This window comes from Pleuronectes platessa, chromosome 16 (genome assembly GCF_947347685.1).
Source record: "Pleuronectes platessa chromosome 16, fPlePla1.1, whole genome shotgun sequence".
Taxonomy (NCBI): domain Eukaryota; kingdom Metazoa; phylum Chordata; class Actinopteri; order Pleuronectiformes; family Pleuronectidae; genus Pleuronectes; species Pleuronectes platessa.
The window spans coordinates 8081233-8101425 of record NC_070641.1 but is presented as its reverse complement, the minus strand read 5'-3'; the positions used below and the strand labels follow the sequence as shown (position 1 = coordinate 8101425).

The 20193-nt window shown below is 45.6% G+C and overlaps 1 protein-coding gene across 1 annotated transcript in view; it reads right to left on the bottom strand.

The window, feature by feature from the left end:
• Positions 1–15521: 15521 nt before the first annotated feature.
• The window catches only part of mybpc2a (myosin binding protein Ca), a 35971-nt gene continuing 31299 nt past the window's right edge, over positions 15522–20193 (bottom strand). Inside the window, exons 26-29 of the mRNA XM_053443228.1 lie at positions 18682–18841; positions 16676–16812; positions 15848–16034; positions 15522–15559 (exon numbers count right to left, since the gene is read on the bottom strand). Coding sequence (XP_053299203.1) covers positions 15522–15559; positions 15848–16034; positions 16676–16812; positions 18682–18841 — 522 coding nt within the window. The remainder of the gene's footprint in view (positions 15560–15847; positions 16035–16675; positions 16813–18681; positions 18842–20193) is intronic.

The window sequence follows — 20193 nt, the reverse complement described above, 5'->3', positions numbered from 1 at the left end:
GCTCATGCTGTGTTGGCGTTGGCAGCGTCGTCCTCAGTGTAGTTACTCCGGGCAGGCATTGGGGGGGAGTGTGCATGCATCGTCTGGAGGTCAGGGCTGGCATTAGTCCTGGATGTGAAGGTCAGAGCCGGAAAAAGGTGCCTCTGTCTTCTGTGATTCCGTCTCGTGTGATGAACGGTCCGAGCCGCCCCCCCTCAGCCCCCACCTGCTCGCTCTTCCTCCACATCGCCACTCTCCCACTCTGCGGCGATACAGTCGTAAAGTGTACCCTTGGAGACAGGGGCTAATCATCCATCCCAGCTACCCTTTCAATCCTTCTCCCTCCAGCTCGTCCCCCCCAACGTCTCCCTTCCTCTTCTCCGCAACAGGCGACTTCGGCATTTCATTGGGCTTTACAGTATTTTCTCAATTATCTGCCTACCTCTTTACCTCCCCTCCTTCCTCCCCCTCCCCTCTCTTTGTTTGTCCTGTGGAAGGACGTTTGTTTTCCTGTGGGGGTAGAGGGGAATCGACATCGAGAGATGAGTTATTGATTAGAAAGCAGGTTGCAGGGGAGAGGTAATGCAACGCAGGAGAGAGAGAGAGGGAGAGAGCGAGGACCTGGATAACACGTACCACTAATGACACATCCTGCAAAATGTATCAAGGCGGCGTGCCAGTTTAAAATACTTGCAATGTGGTGTGTACATGTTGTTACATGCACACACTTAAAGGTGACACCAAGCGTCACTGCGGTGTGAAATCTTTGCAATTCAGATTTGGTGGATCCAAATGTTCAAGAGACTCGTGGATGCATGCTGCAGAAAAATCGACCCTCCGCTACAGGCTCGTAAAAACTGATTTTGCTTCACTTATACTGATTTAATTATATTTAATTATGGCTTTTTTCCGTGGCATTATCAGCAGGTGATTAACCCTTCCAAAATGAATCTAAAAAGAAAGTTGGGATCAACATACTTTTTTTAAAATAAATTTAGGAAACTGAAATCATCACAGCTGGCTTTACAATGTTGGCAAATCTCACCTCAACCAACCTTCAATATAATTCCTGAAAAGATTGGAGAAAAACCAGCTGTTTATCGCAGCTGTAGCTTGAAGTAGTATACTGCAATGGCCGTTCTATAAACCTGCCGGCTTGGAATGGATTGTTTCCTTGGCCTGTGTTAGTGCTGGTTGCGGCTTTCTTTCTGAAACTGTAAAAGTGACCTGCAGTAATTGAACTGCAGCAAGTAAAGCTCAGCTGCAGCCCTCAGTCCACAAAGAGCTGTTCACCTGTTTATTCAAAGTTCACTGAAGCTCGACTCAGTACGCAGAACCTCGACCTGGACAATTAGTCTTTCCGTGGTCATCTCTTAATTTCAAGTTTATAAATACTGAATGTTATCGCTCGTCCAAAGGGCACCAAATTCAATGCTGCAATTCCCTGGGCCCTTAAAAATATAAACATGCCAAGTGCGAAGGGGAAAGATGTACAGTTCTCTGGATATGTGTTCTATAGACAGAGATTCCTGGAATTGGTATGTTGATGTTGATGTGTTTGGAAGCTGATCTGCGTTGAGTTGGCCCTCAAACTTGGAATCCACTGCTGCTGGTGGTCGTTATCGTATAAAACACTTAACACACTTAACATAATTTGCTAATTTGTTTTCGGGCTAAACTCAATCGACTCCCAGAGGACCTTTTTCGGACAAAAGTGTTGTTGCAGAAAGTGAGACCAGAGTTTCGGATTGGCTTTTTCGAGGCTCTGCATGTTGGTCAAGCTGAAAACAATGCCGTTTATGTTAGTCCCAGAAAGGCAGCACATGGGAGACACAATTTTCCACCTGGCAGTGACACATTTTTACCGCACTGTTAAACACAATGTAGCATAATGGAAAAACCTACACACTTTGGGCCACATGTGGCTCACTACAAGGGCAGGTATGACACCAGCAGTTTGCAGTGAGACCAAGCAGAGAATGTCATCCCAGGAGAAGGTAAAAAAAAAAATCCAGCAAACAACACAAGATGTAATTTATAACAAGGATCTACCCAGGGACACTATTTCATGCACAGCTATCCATGAAGAGATGTCTTTTTTTTTTTCCTGAGAGCGAGCATATGTTCTGTGAGACACCGGTGGAGGCTTCAATGTATCACCAGTCCACCAGCCAACATGTGTGAGTGTGTGCGCGGTATAAACAGCTCTTTAAGGAGGTGCCAGAGCCTCCTCTGTGATGCGTAGTGTTTTTCTTCAGCGTGTTGACTTGTGATATGACGCTATCATTGGCTCCAGTTTGGACTCCAGGAGACTGACGAATGAGTTGAGAGGGTTTCGGGCGGTCGGATTGCAGCCCTCTATCCCGGATAATTATCTGTGATATTCAGCATTCCGTACTAGAGCGGCACAACCAGGAGACAATCTGTACAAACAAGCACGATGTGATTACGAATGCATTACCATCCAGCAGACAGGCAATCAACACGCGATGCCTTGTCGTGCAACCCTGCGGCATTAGGAGTCCTCTCAGGTTTCTTACACATTGGAGATGATTGACATGCAAACAGCGGCAGCTTGTGTAGAGTCAGCCTCACTTCAACCCTCCCGTCCTCACCCCCGACTGGCTCTTAATCTTCTCTCTGTGTCTGCTGGTTACATAAAGGTGCTGTGCTCGCTTTTCCAATGTGATTTGACGGGCTTGATGGTGTGTACCCGGGACGTGATTGTGCACTTGTAGTACATTTTAAAAGCCATGTACTGTATGGCGCGCCACCTTCACTTGTGCACATGGCCACTGCTGCCACCACTTACTTCCATCCCTATGCTGCAGTGCTAAACGATTCAAGTAGTCGCGGTAATGACTTGAGGCAGAGAGGCGATGGTTGAGGTGAATCTCTCTCTCTCTCTCTCTCTCTCTCTCTCTCTCTCTCTCTCTCTCTCTCTCTCTCTCTCTCTCTCTCTCTTTCTCTCTCAGTCTCATCAGCTTCTTCAATCCATCGATTAGCTACAGGGGAGCACTGACAGGCAACAGCCACTGCGGTCTTGCAGGATTGCCGGTGTGTGTGTGTGTCTGTGTGTGTGTTATCCTGCAGGTGTGAACCAGAAATGGGGATAGAGACAGCAGACACGGGGGCAGAGCCTGTCGTCGTGCACACCTTTGCGAGGGAGTGCGAGAGCCTTATTTACTCCAGTACCTGGTTTATTGAGTCAACCCCTGCAGTCAGGCTCCAATGCAGCTGCCTGGCCCCTCAGCTCGACTCCACCAAGTCACCGGACCTCAGCCGCATTCATGCCCCTGGCGAGTGAGCACCGCCACAAAGGCGCACTCTTGTGCACGTGCAAACATCTTTGACCACGCAGGGGGCGCCTCACCTCTGCGCCCACACGACACACACATCAGACCTATTCATGCATGGACCAGCAGCAGTGGCTGTGGTGCCTAATGAGAAACATTATTTATAGTCCGGTGTGAAGGCAGCGGCTTCGCCATTAGACTGATAATGAGTCATTGGGATATTGATGGATGCTTGTCTCTATTGGTATTCACCAAGGAGCCAGGGACACTACCCTAGGTTGCCGTGGATACCAACGTTGCCAGCTAAATGATACAGTAATAATAATGATAACAATGACAGCACTATGTGGAGAATGAGTTTTAAAACCACAGGGAGAAGGACGCAGTCTGGAGCGTGCGAGTAATGAGGATGGAAGGAGAGCGATACAATTGAAAAGAGGGATATAACTGTTGGCGGGTGGAGGGACCGGGGGGCGGGGGGGGGGGGTGATGTGCCGGGGGATTGATTTGGGTTAGTGGGTGTGAGGGGTTGAGGGTAGGATGGCGAGGGGTGACACACACACACACACACACACACAACCAATGATAAGTAAAGTAGCATTAGCATTGTTCACACATCCCCAGCCTCGCCTCCACCCCTACACCCCACCACCCCTCGTTCCCCCCCCCCTTCCTCTTGCGGCCTCTTTCTTTCTTGCTGCAGCGTTGCCATGGTGACCGAGAAATGTGGGAATACCTCTGTCCTTCAGAGAGAGAGGGAGAGTAAAAGAGAGAGACGGAATAGGAATAGGTGGTATGAGATGAAGGAGGGAAGTAAGGTGGTGGGCAAAAGATGCAGGGGAAGGGGAGCGCACATATGAAAGGAAGGAAGGAAGGAAGGAAGGAAGGATGGAAGGAAGGAAGGCAGGGAGGAAGGAAGTATAGGTGGACAATAGATGCAGAGGGAAGGGGAGCAGACATAAGGGAAGGAAGGAAGGAAGGAAGGGAGGGAGGGAGGACGAGGGGGGCCAGAAGATGCAGGGGGTACAGGGGAAGGGGTGCAGACATCACTCACTGGCTGAGCGCACATTAAAAGCCTTGTTTAGCCCTTGAAGGAGCAGCTAAAGTATGAAACATTGTGATCTTACACACTTGTGTACACACATAAACAATTGTGCGTCAGAGTCGCCCCCCCCCCCCCCCCCCACCCCACCTCTAATGCATTCATCTCCCTTCACCGGCTCCGCTTCCATGAAAGAGAGTTAGTGCAAAGTGTTTTGAGTGAGTTTGTGCGTGCAGACACACAAACGCACAAACACACTCTCAATGCACAAGCTTGCTGAGACTCTTCTTCACCTTCATTCTCTCTAACACACAGACACACAAACACACACACACATGGTTGTGATTGCACGCATGTTAATCAGTGACCAGCCAGGCTCCTATGTATTTACCTGCTCCCTGTGTTGTGAGGCCATGGTTACTATGGCAACCCATCCAGACTGAAATAGGCTCTGTGCCTTTTGCTTTCCACTGCGCGGCATGTTCCCCCCCTCACCTTGTTTTCCTTAAATTCTTCTCCTTGTCATCCGCCCATGCAAGTGACTGCTGCATTAGGGGAACGAGTGAAGTGGCCTCCCACACTCTCTCTCTCTCTCTCTCTCTCTCTCTCCCCCATTCCTCCCTCCCCACTCTGCCCCTCCTGTCGGTCCCTTCTCCCGCCTCGCTCTCACCTTCCTGCCAACCTGCCGCAAAGATCCTCCTCAAATTCATATTTATTGGCAGCTAGCATTTCCATGGAAACATCTCGAAACCATGGCAACCCCGCGAACGGAGCCAAACGCTTTCAGGACGGCTGCACTCGTCCCCTCGCTCTACCTCTTTTCTCCCTCCGCCTCACACCATCTTCACTCTCTCCCTTCTATGGACAAGACTGTTGTTGCAGTTAAACTAAACATGCATAAATATATTTATACATCACGTAAACGTCATGTGTGTGCATGTGTTCGAGATGTAGTGAACTTTTTATGCCGCTCAACATGCCGTGTCTGCACCGGTGTACAGTTCTTGCATGGATTTGACGGATTTGAGCTTTGATAGGTTTTTGGCTGTGTGGCTTTGTGAGCCGATTGTTTTTAACACGCGTGTGTGGGTCCTTGCATGTTCTGCGTCCTCTCCTTGTGCACCCTCTGCAAGAACCAAACATGATTACGGGCCGAGTGCCTTATGCCTAAGCCTCCTTTCTCCTCCTGCACTACTTACCTTCAGCTTGTCCTCTCTCAAGTGTTTCAGCTGCACGCCTGTCTGTCAAACTCTGTCTCCTCCCCCGGGACGATGTGAACTGGAGTAAGACTGAAGTGAACGACAGTCACAGCAGCCGGCCTCTGGCCGGGCCCGGCCCTGCTGCAGGCTGCCGGCCTCCAGCCACCAGGGAAAGTTAGATTCAGTTCTCATCGTAAAGCTGCAGTGGGTGTGGTGAATGTCTAATGACTGTAGCCCTTACATAGCATCTACTCTTCATTTGTCATCCCAATTAACTTTGTCAAACATTTTGTAATGTGTTTTTACATTAAGAAGTAGAGCACAACACTATATATGACAGATAATATCAATCTTTAAAAAGATAATATATGTGATATAAGTCAATTCTGCACAACAAAAGAGAAGTGAAGGAAACAACTTAGTAGTGTATACCTCCATCAAGGCCCAACAGTCCCAACACATTTAAATGAACTAAATGCAGATTTTTTATTAGATCTTAGAAACTTTATTAATTTATAAATATCAGCCCAACTTGAAATATTATCTTCCGTACCTCATCCTCACACCAACTTTTGTGGTGTTCAATCAAATATCATCTGTATGGGTTTGCGCATGGCACTGTGCCTCTAATGAGTTTGATGTTGAATATGTAGATGGTGCTATATGCTCACTTACTGTTTTATGGTTTCTAGTTTTTCTACAGCGACTCTGATTTTGTATTTTTTTTCCGGATCTGTGAACACACAAAAGGCTGAAGTTGCACTACTTTGCATGAGAAACTGACTGTGTCGTTCCAGTGGAAGGGCAAAGCTCCCTTTACAACGGAGGAGGACATAAAGCGTAGACGTTTTAGTTGAAACAGCGTTCACAGCTGACTGTCTAGTCAAACATATTTACTGCCTCATTTACCAACCCTGATAGATCCCCCTTCCTCAGATGAGACAGGAGTGAAGTATGATGGTCGAGAATATCTGCAGCATGAGACTTTCTACAGCGTGCCTCCTGCTTCTGCTGTGTAATAATACATTTTTTCAAAGTAAAAGTTTTCATGTACCTACCAGAGGGACTCACAACTTGACTGGACTCCTCAACGACAGTGAGCTGGATCTGACTTCTCATCAGAGAGCTATTAAAAGTTGTTTATTTCAATTTTTTGAGGCCCCTATCGGAGTAGCTTCTTTAACACTGAGGCTTTGGATGTGACAGTGCGCTGACTGAGACAAGAGATGTGAAGAAAGCGTTTATACAGAATCTCAACTAATAATGCTTTGTGTGACTTTTCTTTTGTGTCAAAGAGGAAAAGGGGGGAGTAAAAAAAAAGAAGTGCCAAAACTGTGAAATTGAATCTGCCCTATTTTAGATCCGTCGGTAATAATTAATATCTCTCCACAGCTCTGATGCGTCAACAGGCTTTGATTTTATCGGCGAGATCTAATTGTGAGGCCGTGGTCATACAAGCACAGGGAAACTAATAACATCACTCTTGACACGAAACTGGGCCGATAGAATAATCTGCAGCCTTAATGATAAGGGAGGAAGTGGAGAGAGATCTCTGCATCTGTTTAAAGTCGCGCTGCCCTTATTGTCTTTATAAAGCAGCCCGTGAACACACACCATGCGATAATCACTATTATCTCGAACCATGACAATCTTCCACTCAGCTCGTCCTCTCTCGCACAGCTTCTTATTTGGATGTACTGTACTTTTGTCCAACCTTAGATTCTTTAAAATAAAGCACTTCCATTTATTTTTTCTTGGCAAGTAAAGTGAAATTAGCTTAATTGTTTTAATGGGGGGAAGACCTCAGGGCATTGTTTCTTCTCCGCACTGTGATCCCAGATGAGTTTCTTTCAACTGAAGACTCTCCCCAAAAGCAGAGAGGACGCAAATGGCGGCGAAAGTAGAAAATATAACAAATAGTTTCATTTTTTTTTTCAGAGCTAAAACAATCCCCTCAAATAATAATACAATTACTAAACATAATGCAGATGAAAGCGCAGCCATATACACAAGTCTATTCCCCAAAGACCTGCTCGGGATTTGCTCAGCGGGGGGAAAAAAACAATTGCTGTGCCATGAAATGAATAAAAAGGTATATTCAGTTATCTGAGCCCTTTGAAGACGGGTGAGCACGAGTAAGCAAATCTAATTCAACACTGAGGGTTTCTCCACTGCAGAGGAAGAAAACTCCCCAAGTGCAGAGATTAGTTGTTAGTCGTTCCAGTTTCATCTTCTCTGGGGGGGTGTATGTGTGTGTGTGTGTGTGTGTGTGTGTTTATTTGGGAGGGTGGAGTTCGTACTGGGACAGACTGCAGAGATGACTTCAACAGTTGCAGGATTCTTAGGAGTTAATAAGGAGGAGCCGGCAGAGGTGAGGACGTTATGATCAAACACATGCAGAACACAAACGGAGGAAGGGGGGGGGGGTGAAGAAACATCCGAACAATATGTGAAAATCAAGCAGCTCATAAGCAGGATGGCCGGCCCTTTGCAGCCCCTCTCCCTCCCTGCGACGCTTTAAAGACGACTCGAGTGGAGGGGATGTGGAGCGTCTTTCAAGTCAGGAAACCTCTAGTCCTATGAGGGACAAGGGGGGGGGGGGCGTGAGAATGTAAAAAAAAAGAGTGATAGATCTCAGATGACGCTGAGGGCTAAGCTGCTGCTGCCGCCGCTCATGAATTCTTCTTCAAACCCTCTTGTTTCCCGGGACAGGGATGTCCAGACGTCTCGGATTCACCCAGAAATGTTGTTATTGTCTAGAACAGATTAAACTTATTTTACCACTGTCATGGAGTGAGCACTGCCATGTGTCTCACTGGGAATCAAACCCTTGAATTCGTCATAGTGCCATGAATGATTTCTTGCCCTTTTTTTATGAAGTCGCTCCCAACCCTTTTCTGTCTGATATTCTCCTACAGTCCAGTCACACTTTAATCACCTGATTTTATACTAAATCGTATTAAGCACTGATGATTAAAGGTGAATCATTATTAATTATTACTTCTGCAGAGGAGGTTATGTTTTCCTCTGTGTCTGTCAGTAGGATGAACACAAAACTCGTTGGAGGGATGTGGTATGTCAGGAAAAGAACCCGTTACATTTTGGTGCGGCTCTGTCTCGGGATCCGGGATTTGTTTTTATTTTTCACAATTTCTCAGAGAACAATTATTGATCTTGATGACAAAAATCTGACTGGTATTAATGAGCGTGTGTGATTTGGTGCAGATATAAATAAAAATCTGGATCTCGTGAAAACTTGGTTTCATAAGGGGATTGTTGTGCTGCGACGGCCGTCATTCTAGTTGGATTCTGTGTGTTTGGTTTTTTGATTATTTGCAATTTGAGTTTATTACTTCCTGTTTTATTTTGTACTTACAAGTGTTTCTCATCTCTGAGCACTCCACTTCATTTGTCTGCCTTCCCTCCCTTTGTCATTACTGGGCTTACCTTTCCTTTCCTTAGTTCCACTGGTGTATTTAGTCAGTGCTGTTGTAAGTGAACCAGGATTTCTCCTGGTGTTTATTCCCTGTGTGTGAGTTTTTTTTTACCTTGCCTTCAGATTAAAGACAGTTTTTTTTAACTGTCCTGGTGAGGACTCTGTGTTTGGCTCTTCACCTGTTTCCAGTCTTGACAGTACGGGGTCAGGGTCGAGAGTTTGTTGTTTTGTTGAGGCTTCCATCGTATGGAAGTGTGCATGGTTTCATCTAAAGTTTGTTGGAACAAAGCTTTGGACCGGGCGTGATATCAGGGTCGTGCTCACCATCTCCTCCAGCTTCTCCTATCGTCTCTGCATTGCAGTATTCAGAGAAGTAGTTCTTGCTCCACCATGACTTGCTCAGTTCCTTTGATTGAAGGACAAAAAAAACACAGTGGCCTCGAAGAACCACTGCCAACTAGTGTTTAGGACGTGATGTTAAGCGACACAGACACATCAGGTCACAAGTATCATTCACAGACTGTATATAAAGATGGCCTAAAGTGAAGCTAAAGTGTCTGGATAACCACCTGGTGGTTGGTTGCAGTCTTGGTCATAAATCCCACCTTCTCTATGTTAATCTAATAGTAAACGTCCCCCCAATTTTTTTTCAAAGATGGTTTCTTTCATTTTACATGTCACGTTGATGTGTGTTCAAGTGTTAACTTTTGGTTTAAATTTGTACTATATTAAAAGGAAGTGAAACGTCACGATTGACAGCGGAGATTGATTGGTCAAGTTCATGTATCGACCGGATGTTCTGCAAGTACCAAAGTAGGCAGTGTTCGTTTGCAGGATATTTTGGCTTCATTTCTGTAAATCGGGAGGAAGTGGAGATCAGTGTTGCCACAGTTACTTTGAAAAAGTAACTTAGTTACTTTACTTTACTGTCGACCCCCGCCGCCTCAACATAAAAATGACAACCGATTTTGCAAACACTCACTTTATTAGAAACCGCCGCAGGGGGCCCCCCGCGCGAACGGAGGGTTCCCCAAGCGGAGGCTGTCGCTGAGGTGATCCGCGAGAAGGGACCGACCACACGCGTCCAGAGTCGCTGCCGCCAACCCCCGTACCCGGCCCCCCACCAACCGGTCCCCTCCAACCTATCCCCGCCTTCCGCACCGCCGACGAACACCGCCCCGCGGCCCAAGAGAAAAGAGAAAGGCGACGCCGTGAGGCGCCACCGGACGAGGACCTCCCCTCCCCCAAAAAACGTCGAGGCGTGCCGCACACCGAGCCTCCGGCGGCGTGGAGAGGAGGGAGACGGGGCGAATGCATCCCCAGCTGCGGCATGTGCCCAGCGGTTTAACCACAAATACCAAAATAGTCTCCACCAGTTTATTACTGGTGGAGATGCGTCGTCCATCTTTATTTACCGTCCATGGGCTAAATTCTCACGATGGCGTAGCCCACTAGTTGTACCCTCTGCGACAAACCTGCACGGACGTATACAGCAGCCTTCAGTGATCAGGACTGAAATCTGTCTGCACTGGAGTGACAGACGGTATATAAACACAGGTCGGCTGTCAGTAAGCAGTATTTTCATTTTTCCTAAGTGTGTGTGTGGGTAGTTGCATCACGAGTGGAGACATCATGATGGAGCAGTGTTTGCACCCGAGGCTGCTTCTGCCATTTCAAACGGCCCCGTAGTCCTTGTCTGTTACATGATCATGCAGATCAATCATCAGAGGTAATTCCAGTAGAGAACTGACCATAGTTACTGCTCCACATCCAGTGTCATGTCAGAGCCGACCACGCATACTGAAGGGGTTCTCTGTCTTTCTCCAGCAGATCAGACCAAAGCTTTGTTTCTGTGACTACAGTTTGCGTTTGTTAACCGTCCTTCTCTCCTCATCTGAATATTTGTTAAGCTCATCATATATATTTTTTCTCTGCGACTAAGCCATGGTGGAGGAGTTTATTATGTGGTAATATTTCAGGCGGGCTGTTTGTACTGTGCAGCCGCCATCCTATTAAGTGTCTGTCTCAACCACTCCTCGTCTTTATCAGAGCAGTTTATCAGTGTTCATCGGTCTTTGGTGATTTTCACACTGCTATTCCTTTCACACTATGCAGATGGATTTACATGCGCACTATGTGACTCACTCGTGTGTGCCCAAACATTAAACTCCCACACTCAGACGCACACACTTGTGCACTCACACGCGTCACTTACGAGAACCTCCTGGTGACTGTGTTGTCCCCAAACTCATACTCGCAGCTCAACGTAGCAAGTCGTTCTTTTTTTAAATCATATCAACATGTTTTTTTATTCAGCAGACATACTCATAACAGTAAACCCTTTGGTTTGTGAAGTCTCTGGTTTGGCATTTAATCCAGCGCCATCTTGGTTTTCTGGAACCAGAAGTTACCATATTTGGAGGAGTCGGAGGCGGAGCTTGACTGAGAGCTTGAGGACACTGCACGCCCACCCACACCTGCCACCTGCACTCATTGGACGGTACTACCTTTCAATCACATGGTAACCACACCTCAATGCTGCAGTACTTAATGGTCTATTGGACTCTTAATGGGACAGTTTAAGCAGTTTACTCTGTGCTGTTAAAGAAATTATCTCTGTTTGGCCAATGTGCATAGAAGGAATGATAACAGCACCGTATAATCCTTTTCATACACATGTCATGGATACAAGCAGCTGAAGCGAATTCACTTTTTAGGTCTGAGCTGCGTCGTAGTGACTTTTAAAGGAGTTCTGCTCACTTCAAATGGTTTGGAAGTCTCCCCTGAATGTCTTACTGTGGTTTTCCACTCATTTTAAACAAGAAGGAGACTCCAGCAAAGACCCAGAACACACAGGAGGGATTATTCACCTGAGAACGCCTCAGGATATAGCAGGAGAAGCGGAAACGGGGAGAAGGCTGTGCAGCAGGACGTCCGGGGTAACTTGCTTTAGCCTTTAATCCCCACTTGACCTGGACTATGAAAAGTGCCAGAAAATGGATGATATGCTGAGAACAATTATGGAAAACATTTTCATTTTCATCTCATTCTGTATTTAACTGCACCACAGCCTCTGTTTCTTGTTCATGTCATGTCTATCTCGGGACTCTACAAAAACTAATAAACTAAAGTTTGACATGTTGGCTTCTGGGTCTGAGACGCTCATCATTTAATCACAGTGTCCGTGGTTCAGCTCCAGCTCGGAAAAACACTATCGTGTCACACCTACTCTCTTTCTGTCTATAAAAGCAAAATACTGAAAATAAATCACAGCTGTTGACTTGAGTAGGGGTTTGAATTTTACAATCCCTCCCCCAAAGTAATTCCATAACTCCAATCCTGCTGAGCCAGAGCAGCATTTTGTAAAGATGTCCCTCATAAACTGTGCACAGAAGAACCTTCACTAAAGAGGTTATGTTTTCACCCCTGTCCATTTGTTGGTTGGTTGGTTGGTTAGCTTGTTTTTTTTCCACGTTTCACAACACTTGTTCCAATTGGACAAATAAATAAATTATTCCATCTATCTTGCAGCTAAGACATCGTTTGGAGACAATAAGGATCGTGGAGTGGAGCTATGGTGGCAAAATCCCACAGTTACACATGCTTGACAAAAATGTGTCATTCTCAGCTGTCAATCAAGATGTTCAGATGTGTAGTTGTGTAGTTTGGTCCATCTCCTCTAGCTTGGACGAAGCAGGGTTTATGACCTTTACTTCACTCAGCCACTAGGAGGCAGTCAAGTCAATTTGGCTTCACTTTTGAGGAACTGTCATGTCGTCCATCTTTATATACAGTCTATGGGTTCAAGTATTCAATAGATTAAACCATGATCACAAAATGATTACTGTATGTGTGTGTGGTGAGGGCGGATGTTGCTCAAAAGTGGATGGACAGACAGAAGAAAACAGGTAAATGTTCTTATATGACATGTGTGTGTGTGTTCTCCCTCAGTTTCGTTTAGTTCTCATACTGTAATTACACGGATGAGACTCACTGCGAGGCTCTCTTCCCTCCAGTGCGCTCCCTCTCTCCCTCTGTCTCTTCCTCTCTCACTCCAAAGTCTGTGATTTCATGTATAATTACTTGCATAATTATAGTTCCCTCCATCCTACTGTTTCGGGAGGTCTGTTTCTGTCTCTCTGGTATCGCTTGTCTTTCTTTTCTTGAGCACACACACAATGCCCTGCACACAGACATGAGAGTGCCCCCCCCCCCCCGACTCTGCCTCCCGTTCGCCTGGTGGTAAGACTTGTCTCGTCACTCGCTTTTGTCTCGTCTCTGTCTGAGGCGGGCCTGTTCTAATATTGGAAAGACAGCCGAGCAGATACAGTGTGCATGAGGAGGCTGATGGTTTACTCCTGGGCTGCCATGCGTCCTCATTAATTATTCATACTGGCATCACAAACTTAAAGAGCCTTAAGGTGTGTCACCGGGAATGAGGGGGAAAACAAAATGCTCTATTGTTATTTTGTGCTTTTTGGGTTTCTGGCTCCCTATACTTAAAGCTTCCTGAAACAGGGAGGGAGGACACACACAAACACACACAAATACGCACACACACTGACAGCAGCACTGTAAACCTGCTCTATGTCATGTTTTGAAAGTTTCTCACGACTTGCGGATGATGCCAGTAGACACAATTAGTTTGATTGCTTAGCAACTGAGCGCCAATTGCGAGAGCAGGAACAGAGGGCAAAGCTCAGGTGACGTATCCAGGTTACACACTTTTTGTGTAACTCTTTTTTTTCATCTGTTTTTCCCAAAACTTTCATGCACAGTGGCGTGCAGCGTACCTTCAGCGCAGCTTTCATGTGTCAATCAGAAGAGCAACACACCACGCTGCGTCTCGGGTTAACTCACAACAAGATTATATCAACAACACACATAATCCACACACTGCCGCACACTCAGTCATTTCCTGCTCGACAGAGTTCAACATTTTAGCTTTGTGCTGCACTGCAGGTCTACCGTGCAGCCAATCGTGGCCTACTTTCAGGGAATCGGGAGGATTTCCCCTGCTTTATCTGGACATTTTCATCCCTCAGCCCATTTCAACTCATCTCTCACAACATGCTGCAATGTAAAGGAGTAAAGTTTCTACTCTGTACTCTGACGTGCTAAATGTTTCAGGGCAGGTGGCAGGAGTCGAGACTGGGCCGGCGTGGTTTTGAAGCCTCCCGGTTCAGAGCTCGAGTCAGTGAAGTAGTGCTAATGTAATAGTTCTTAATAATCTGCCACTCACGATTACACCACAGACCCTAATGATGGTCAGTCAAGGTCCTTGTCACTGCGCTCTTACCCCCTCTGCTGGAGAGACATGAGATCAAGACCTAGTCAGTGGTGGAACAGGCCTGGAGAGCCAAGTGCCAACACATCCCGAGAGGAGGCTGATGTTATTTGTTCTGCAGCTGGAAAACCGTTTGATGAGTTTTGTCGGAACTTCTGCTTTCTCGGTCTCTGACTCGATCTGTTCTCCAAACCCTCTTCAGTCAGATGGTGGCGTTAGGGGTGCGTGTCAGGGAGGTCACCTGGGACGTCAGCCTGGGTTGCGGCACATCGGTGAGGCTTTAATTTAGTGTGCGAGGCGAGCCGCGGCGGACTCTCCCAGCAGAGACGGTGCTGTGTTTGTTTTGCGGGTGTGTAAATTAGCGGTAATTCGTTTGCTCAGTAATGACGTGGGAGAGCTAATTAGGGCAGTGTTGATGGGTGCATTAATTAGTCTCTAGTGAGTGATGCTAATGAGACCCTGATTTGGAGTGTGTGTTTGTGTTTGCATGTGCATGAGTGTAAGCCATGTATCTGTAAAGGCCTACCACTATAGGTCATGCCATTAGGAATGTAGCGCGAGAGCACGTGAGAGCGGTGAAGACAGAGAGAGTCGGTCTGGGAGTCGGCGCGTGTGCTCTGTGTGTGTGTGCGTGAAGGACACAGCAGCTCTATATCTGTGTATAAGAACCCCTTTAATCCCAGTGGCTCCATGATGTCGGCCATGCCTGGCTGAAGGCTGATCCCTCCATTCAACCATCACAGGGCCGACGGGGCCCTGCTCACACATCACCACACCGGACGCCACGGCGAGGAGGCGGAGGTGTTGCAGAAGACCGGTCACACCGCGCTGGTTTCGGCGCAACAGCTGCATCACAATCATAAATTCATCCCGGCCTATAAAAATGTCCCGGACACAAAACAGACAACACGGGGAGCCGTAATGGATGAAAGGCTGTTTTATAAGTGTGCTCAGTGACAGGTCCACTTCACAGATAAGAAGGATCCATCTGTGTGTGGTCACAGCGGGGGAGCGCTACTACTCTATTCCGTGGCATCTCTCAGTCAGGGAGTGACAAGGTGGCAGCTTGCTGTAAGAATCTAGAATTTATGGCATATTACAGACGTGGCATTCATCATAGCAGTGGTGAAAGGCAAGCGTATGGGGGGGGGGGGCGGGGGGGGATTGGCTTTAAAGCCTCACCAGTGATCTATTCTAATCATATTTATTCATGACTATCCCATTATACATAATCCAGTACTATTCCTGTTCAACTGTATCCTCTGCTGTTTCGTGCTGTCGCTCATTTCTTCGCCTCCTCTCCTTTCTCTTGTACGAATGCTGTGGGAAAAAAAGAGAAATTGGAATCAGCATGAGAGGCCGGGAGATCATCCCATTTAAAGAAACTCAGAGTCATCTGTGGCTCCCAAACTTTAACTGGCAAATACAATAAGGTGATTTATTTTTAGAGCAAAGCAGCAAGAATTTCAACTGATGTTTCACAACAAGAGATCAGTCAAAGGGTTGAGGAGATGGAGATTTGTCACGCCGAGCTTCATTGAAGGCTGTCAGAGAGACTTACTGCTTTGGATCTATGGCATTATGGGAGAGGGAGTTCAGACAGCGTACCTCGAACCTCCAGCTTGCAGTCCACCTCGTCTTCACCAAGGTCGTTGATGGCCCTGCAGGTGTATCTGCCCCCATCAAACAGGCTTGGCCTGCGGATCTTTAGAGTCAGTACGCCCTGGTTGTTCTGCATCAGGAACTTGGGGTCTTCACCGATGATCATGTTGTTCTTCATCCAAATGATCTTTGGCTGAGGAACAGTGTGTTGGAGGAAGATGCAAAATTGGCGGGATGGATGAGAGGAAAGAGGAGGAGGAGGGAGAGGCAGAGCAGAGCGAGGGATGTCGGGGAGGGTGGGAGAGCAGAGAGGGAGGAGGGGAGAGGGAGAGTTGAAATTAGGTCAACATTTCGACTTGACAAATCTTTGCTGATTTGTCGGGAGAGGGAAAAAAAAGGTGTTCAAAGACCTTTTTGCTCCACCTCTAGTTCTATCTTCAGACATAAAAATATACCCCTGCTGCAAAGGCATCAAAATCCTCTCTGACTGTTCTACATTCACTGTTTGACACTCCAAACTTGTACGCTCACTCTGAAAAAACACAAAGCATAAAATATCTGGCACACCCTTGCTGCAGAGCTACATCAGTAAAGTGTACAAAAGCTGAGAGGTTCTTGCTCTGTAGTTTATAGTTCATTTGTAAGGTAAAGCTGGGGCATTACCTACTGTATATTCCAAAGATTTCTAAGCTAAATGAGAAACTTCTTTAAAAATCTAATCTTTATATTTCCTTAACTAAATGACTTTAATATAGTAAAGTGAAAACGAAATCACCTTTTGAAGCAAACAGCATCCCCGACACACACACACTGTTTAGCGGTCGATGTAAATACCTTGGGGTAGCCGCGGACGGCACAGCTGATGGCGGTGGCGTAACCTGCAACCACACATCTGTCCACCAGGGGCGCTGTGAATTTTGGGGATGCAGTTGTATCCTTCTCTTTGAAGGGTGGAGGTTCATAGTTCAAACCTGTACAGATGGAGATGTGATATCTCAAGTTATTTCTTATTTCTTCCGACAAAATGCACACACGATTCGTAATGCACCAAATGTTTTCAGGTACATTCCTACTTTCCTTACACAGGGTATGTGAGTTTAGGGAGAATATAACATGAGCTTCCTTGTCTGAATGAATATTAAACCTATTTTTATCAATTGATGAGTCAAAAGAATATTCTGAAAAGTTTTGTTTCCCATCGAAACATGTGTGTAAGGTGTAAACCCAGATTGATTTAATGTTGCTGGTCCTTTTAAAGGAGGTCGATAGTTACAGGTTAACCTGACCTCAGCGTGAAAAGAAAGCGCTCTGAGTGACCATCCCTCTCATCAAACAATCTTTGATATGCTTTGGCTCAGAGTAAATTTTTTTGCTCTGTTCCTCCACGGTTCAGAAAAATGTTCAAGCTGAAATCAGAGCTAAAGTCTGGGTTGTGGGTTGAAGTTCATTATTGAGGAACAACAACTGGGAACCTTGATATCCCGGTAAGTAAGTGATTATAGCTCATGATGTTAGATATATAAGCATGTTAATTATATTAGGAAAGAGAGCACACAGGTATAATTTGAAATGCCACTTGTAGTCTTAACATAATGCCAACTCAAGCTAGAAAATTCTTGCACTGAAGTTGTAGAGCTCCTGAAGTAATCAACAATAAACTAATCAACATGACTTTACGTTAAACAGTAACTTTTAAACCTTCCATCTCTCTGTCCTTGCTCTTTGTTATTATGTCAATATTGGAAAGAGGTGTCAATGTCTTTGTGTGTCCGTCAATTTCATTAGATCAACCGTTTTTTCAACTCACGAAATTGAACCTTCTGAGGAGCATGTCACTGGCCACTTTTAGAATGGCTCTGTTTCTAGAAGTAAATTTCCCATCCATTGAATTTTCAGAAAATCCTTACAAAAAGATTTGGTTCATTCCCCCCCGTGCCCCCATGGTCTCTTTGGCATGGGGCCCCAAAGGTCCCTTGAAACTCTCCAGACTGGAAACCAGCCGGAGATTTATGACGCCAGCAAAAGACGGCCAAAGATTCTTGGGGCACTGAGGACAATATTTGTCTTAATTTTGATGGACATGACTTAAATTAACCTTCACCGAAGTACTTGGCTGGTTTGTGTCACACCTCTGAAGCCGCCTCTAATCGAGGACTGTGTGAAACATTCTACTGAAAGGCTTAATTAATAACCCAGTGTATTGTCTTGCCTTTAATAGCCATACCACATTCTGTTACACTAGCAAATTGTTTTAATTTGCCGATTACCATTTCAATTATGGAGACAGGGAGCTGACTTTTGTTTCATCCTGAGGTCAGGTGGCCACCATGATCAACAAGTCCCACAAACGAGATTGGCTGGTTGACTGCCAAGTTTTCTGGGAGAGTGAGCAAATGCAACAACACGGCAACAGAGGCAGCATTTGGCTGGTGGCAGGTGTTAATTTCCCAGCATTGTTGCTCTCATAATCCGCGGCCAGTATTACATTTTATTTAACACTCTGTCAAAGAATATTTCTGTTTAGCATAATCAGTGTGAATTAATTTTCTTTGAAATAAGATTCAAGCTATTAATCACGGCCGGCAATTAATCTCAACTTGCTCGGATGTTATTACTGTGTTCTATACTTAAAAATCTTATTACAGTTTGTATTTTTAGTCATTTTTGAATTTGTGAAATGTTAATCACCATCACTGATAACTTCCTCTTTTCATAATGCTCAGTTTATGTTTTATCTGAATACACTGTGGCCTACAGCTCAGTGTGCATATGATGCTTCTTGGCATGAATAGCGACGCCATCGTGTTACGCCGCACAGTGCTCTGCAGGGATTTCATTACCTGATTTGGTAATGATGGCGGTGTTCTTGCTCACGCCAGGAGTGTCACTGAGGCCGCAGATGTTTTCGCTGTACACTCGAAAGAAATACTCGTTCCCCATGACCAGGTCAGACACAGTGCAGCTGGGCCTACGGTTGTGCTCATAGACCATGAACCACTCCTGATGTGAGAGAGACAGATAGATAGACAAAAAGAGAGAGAGAGGAGAGGCAGAGGTTCAAAGAGGCTTATAGCTGAGGTTGAGATGTGTATAAGCTGAAGAGTCTCCTATCCCTGCCATCCATGTTCCTCTAGTCCACCTTCCTGTCGAAGCATGAAACATAATGACCGTGACAGTATACTGAGGCTTTTGCTGCTACGTGACAAAACTATAAGCAGGAGCACAAATATAACCATCCTGAAAGTCCACTGGACACTTAAAAATGTTGGAAAACAGCAATGATGCAAGTTTCTGCTCAATACAACACCCAGGTTGTTCCTTTTTTATTTAAAATTAAAAAAGACAACTTAAACATTTTCAGATTTCTTCAGACTCATAATCTTTTCTTAAATCCACTGTCCCTCTTAACCTGTCGTCCTGTCAGTATGCGGCTATCAATATTATCTTTTCAAAAACAACATGGAGAGATTTGGCAGGATGTTCTGAGCATGTAATCACAATGTTTCCCAATAATTATCTAGACCGTGGCGGCCCGCCATTCTAATTGGTCCCGCCACACTTTAATTATGAACCAAAACATGCTTTACGCTAACATGAGACATCTCTAATTGTCTTGTGCATGGTGAGTGCAAGGCTATTTACAGCGCTGCGTGATCACTTGCGCCATCTTGCTTTCGTGTGTGCTTCCATGTTCTACCACGTGCTACTGCTATGGTCCATTACGTTTTTACCCTCCTCGCAGAAAGTCAGAGCTCATAGTTTCAGCTGCAGTTGTAACTCTATCTCTATCTATCTTACACACAAATAAAGGTTAAAATGTATTTTACAAATAAATTGAAAGATGGTTTCTGTCATTTTAGGTCATTTCTATCTCACCGGTGTTTAACTTTTCATGTCTCTGATAAGTTGGATTTTAAGTAGTTATTTGATGCCATAAAACCGTATGATAACTGAGACTGAATCGCAACTCGAGCCTGTGTGTCACCAAAGCTCCATCCGTTTAACATTACTGCGCAGACTCTGGCTCTCAATGTGCAAGATGGTAGCGTTTGTATGCAGGACATTCTGGCTCCATCTCTGTATTGAGAGAGAGGAAGTGAAAACGCGTCGTCTCTATAGTAAATGGTGATCACATGACGGAAACACACATGTCCAGTTACGAAGGAGATACATTTGAACACTGATGAGTCTCACACATTAAACCATGAAAATGTCCCCAAACCACATGTGCTCCACATATTCCACGTATGATTACAACATGTGAAATTATTGTGATAACTAACATCTGACTATATTAGTTATGACTAATAAGCAGAGAGCAGACTAGCATGGTGACATGAAATGGACTTAAT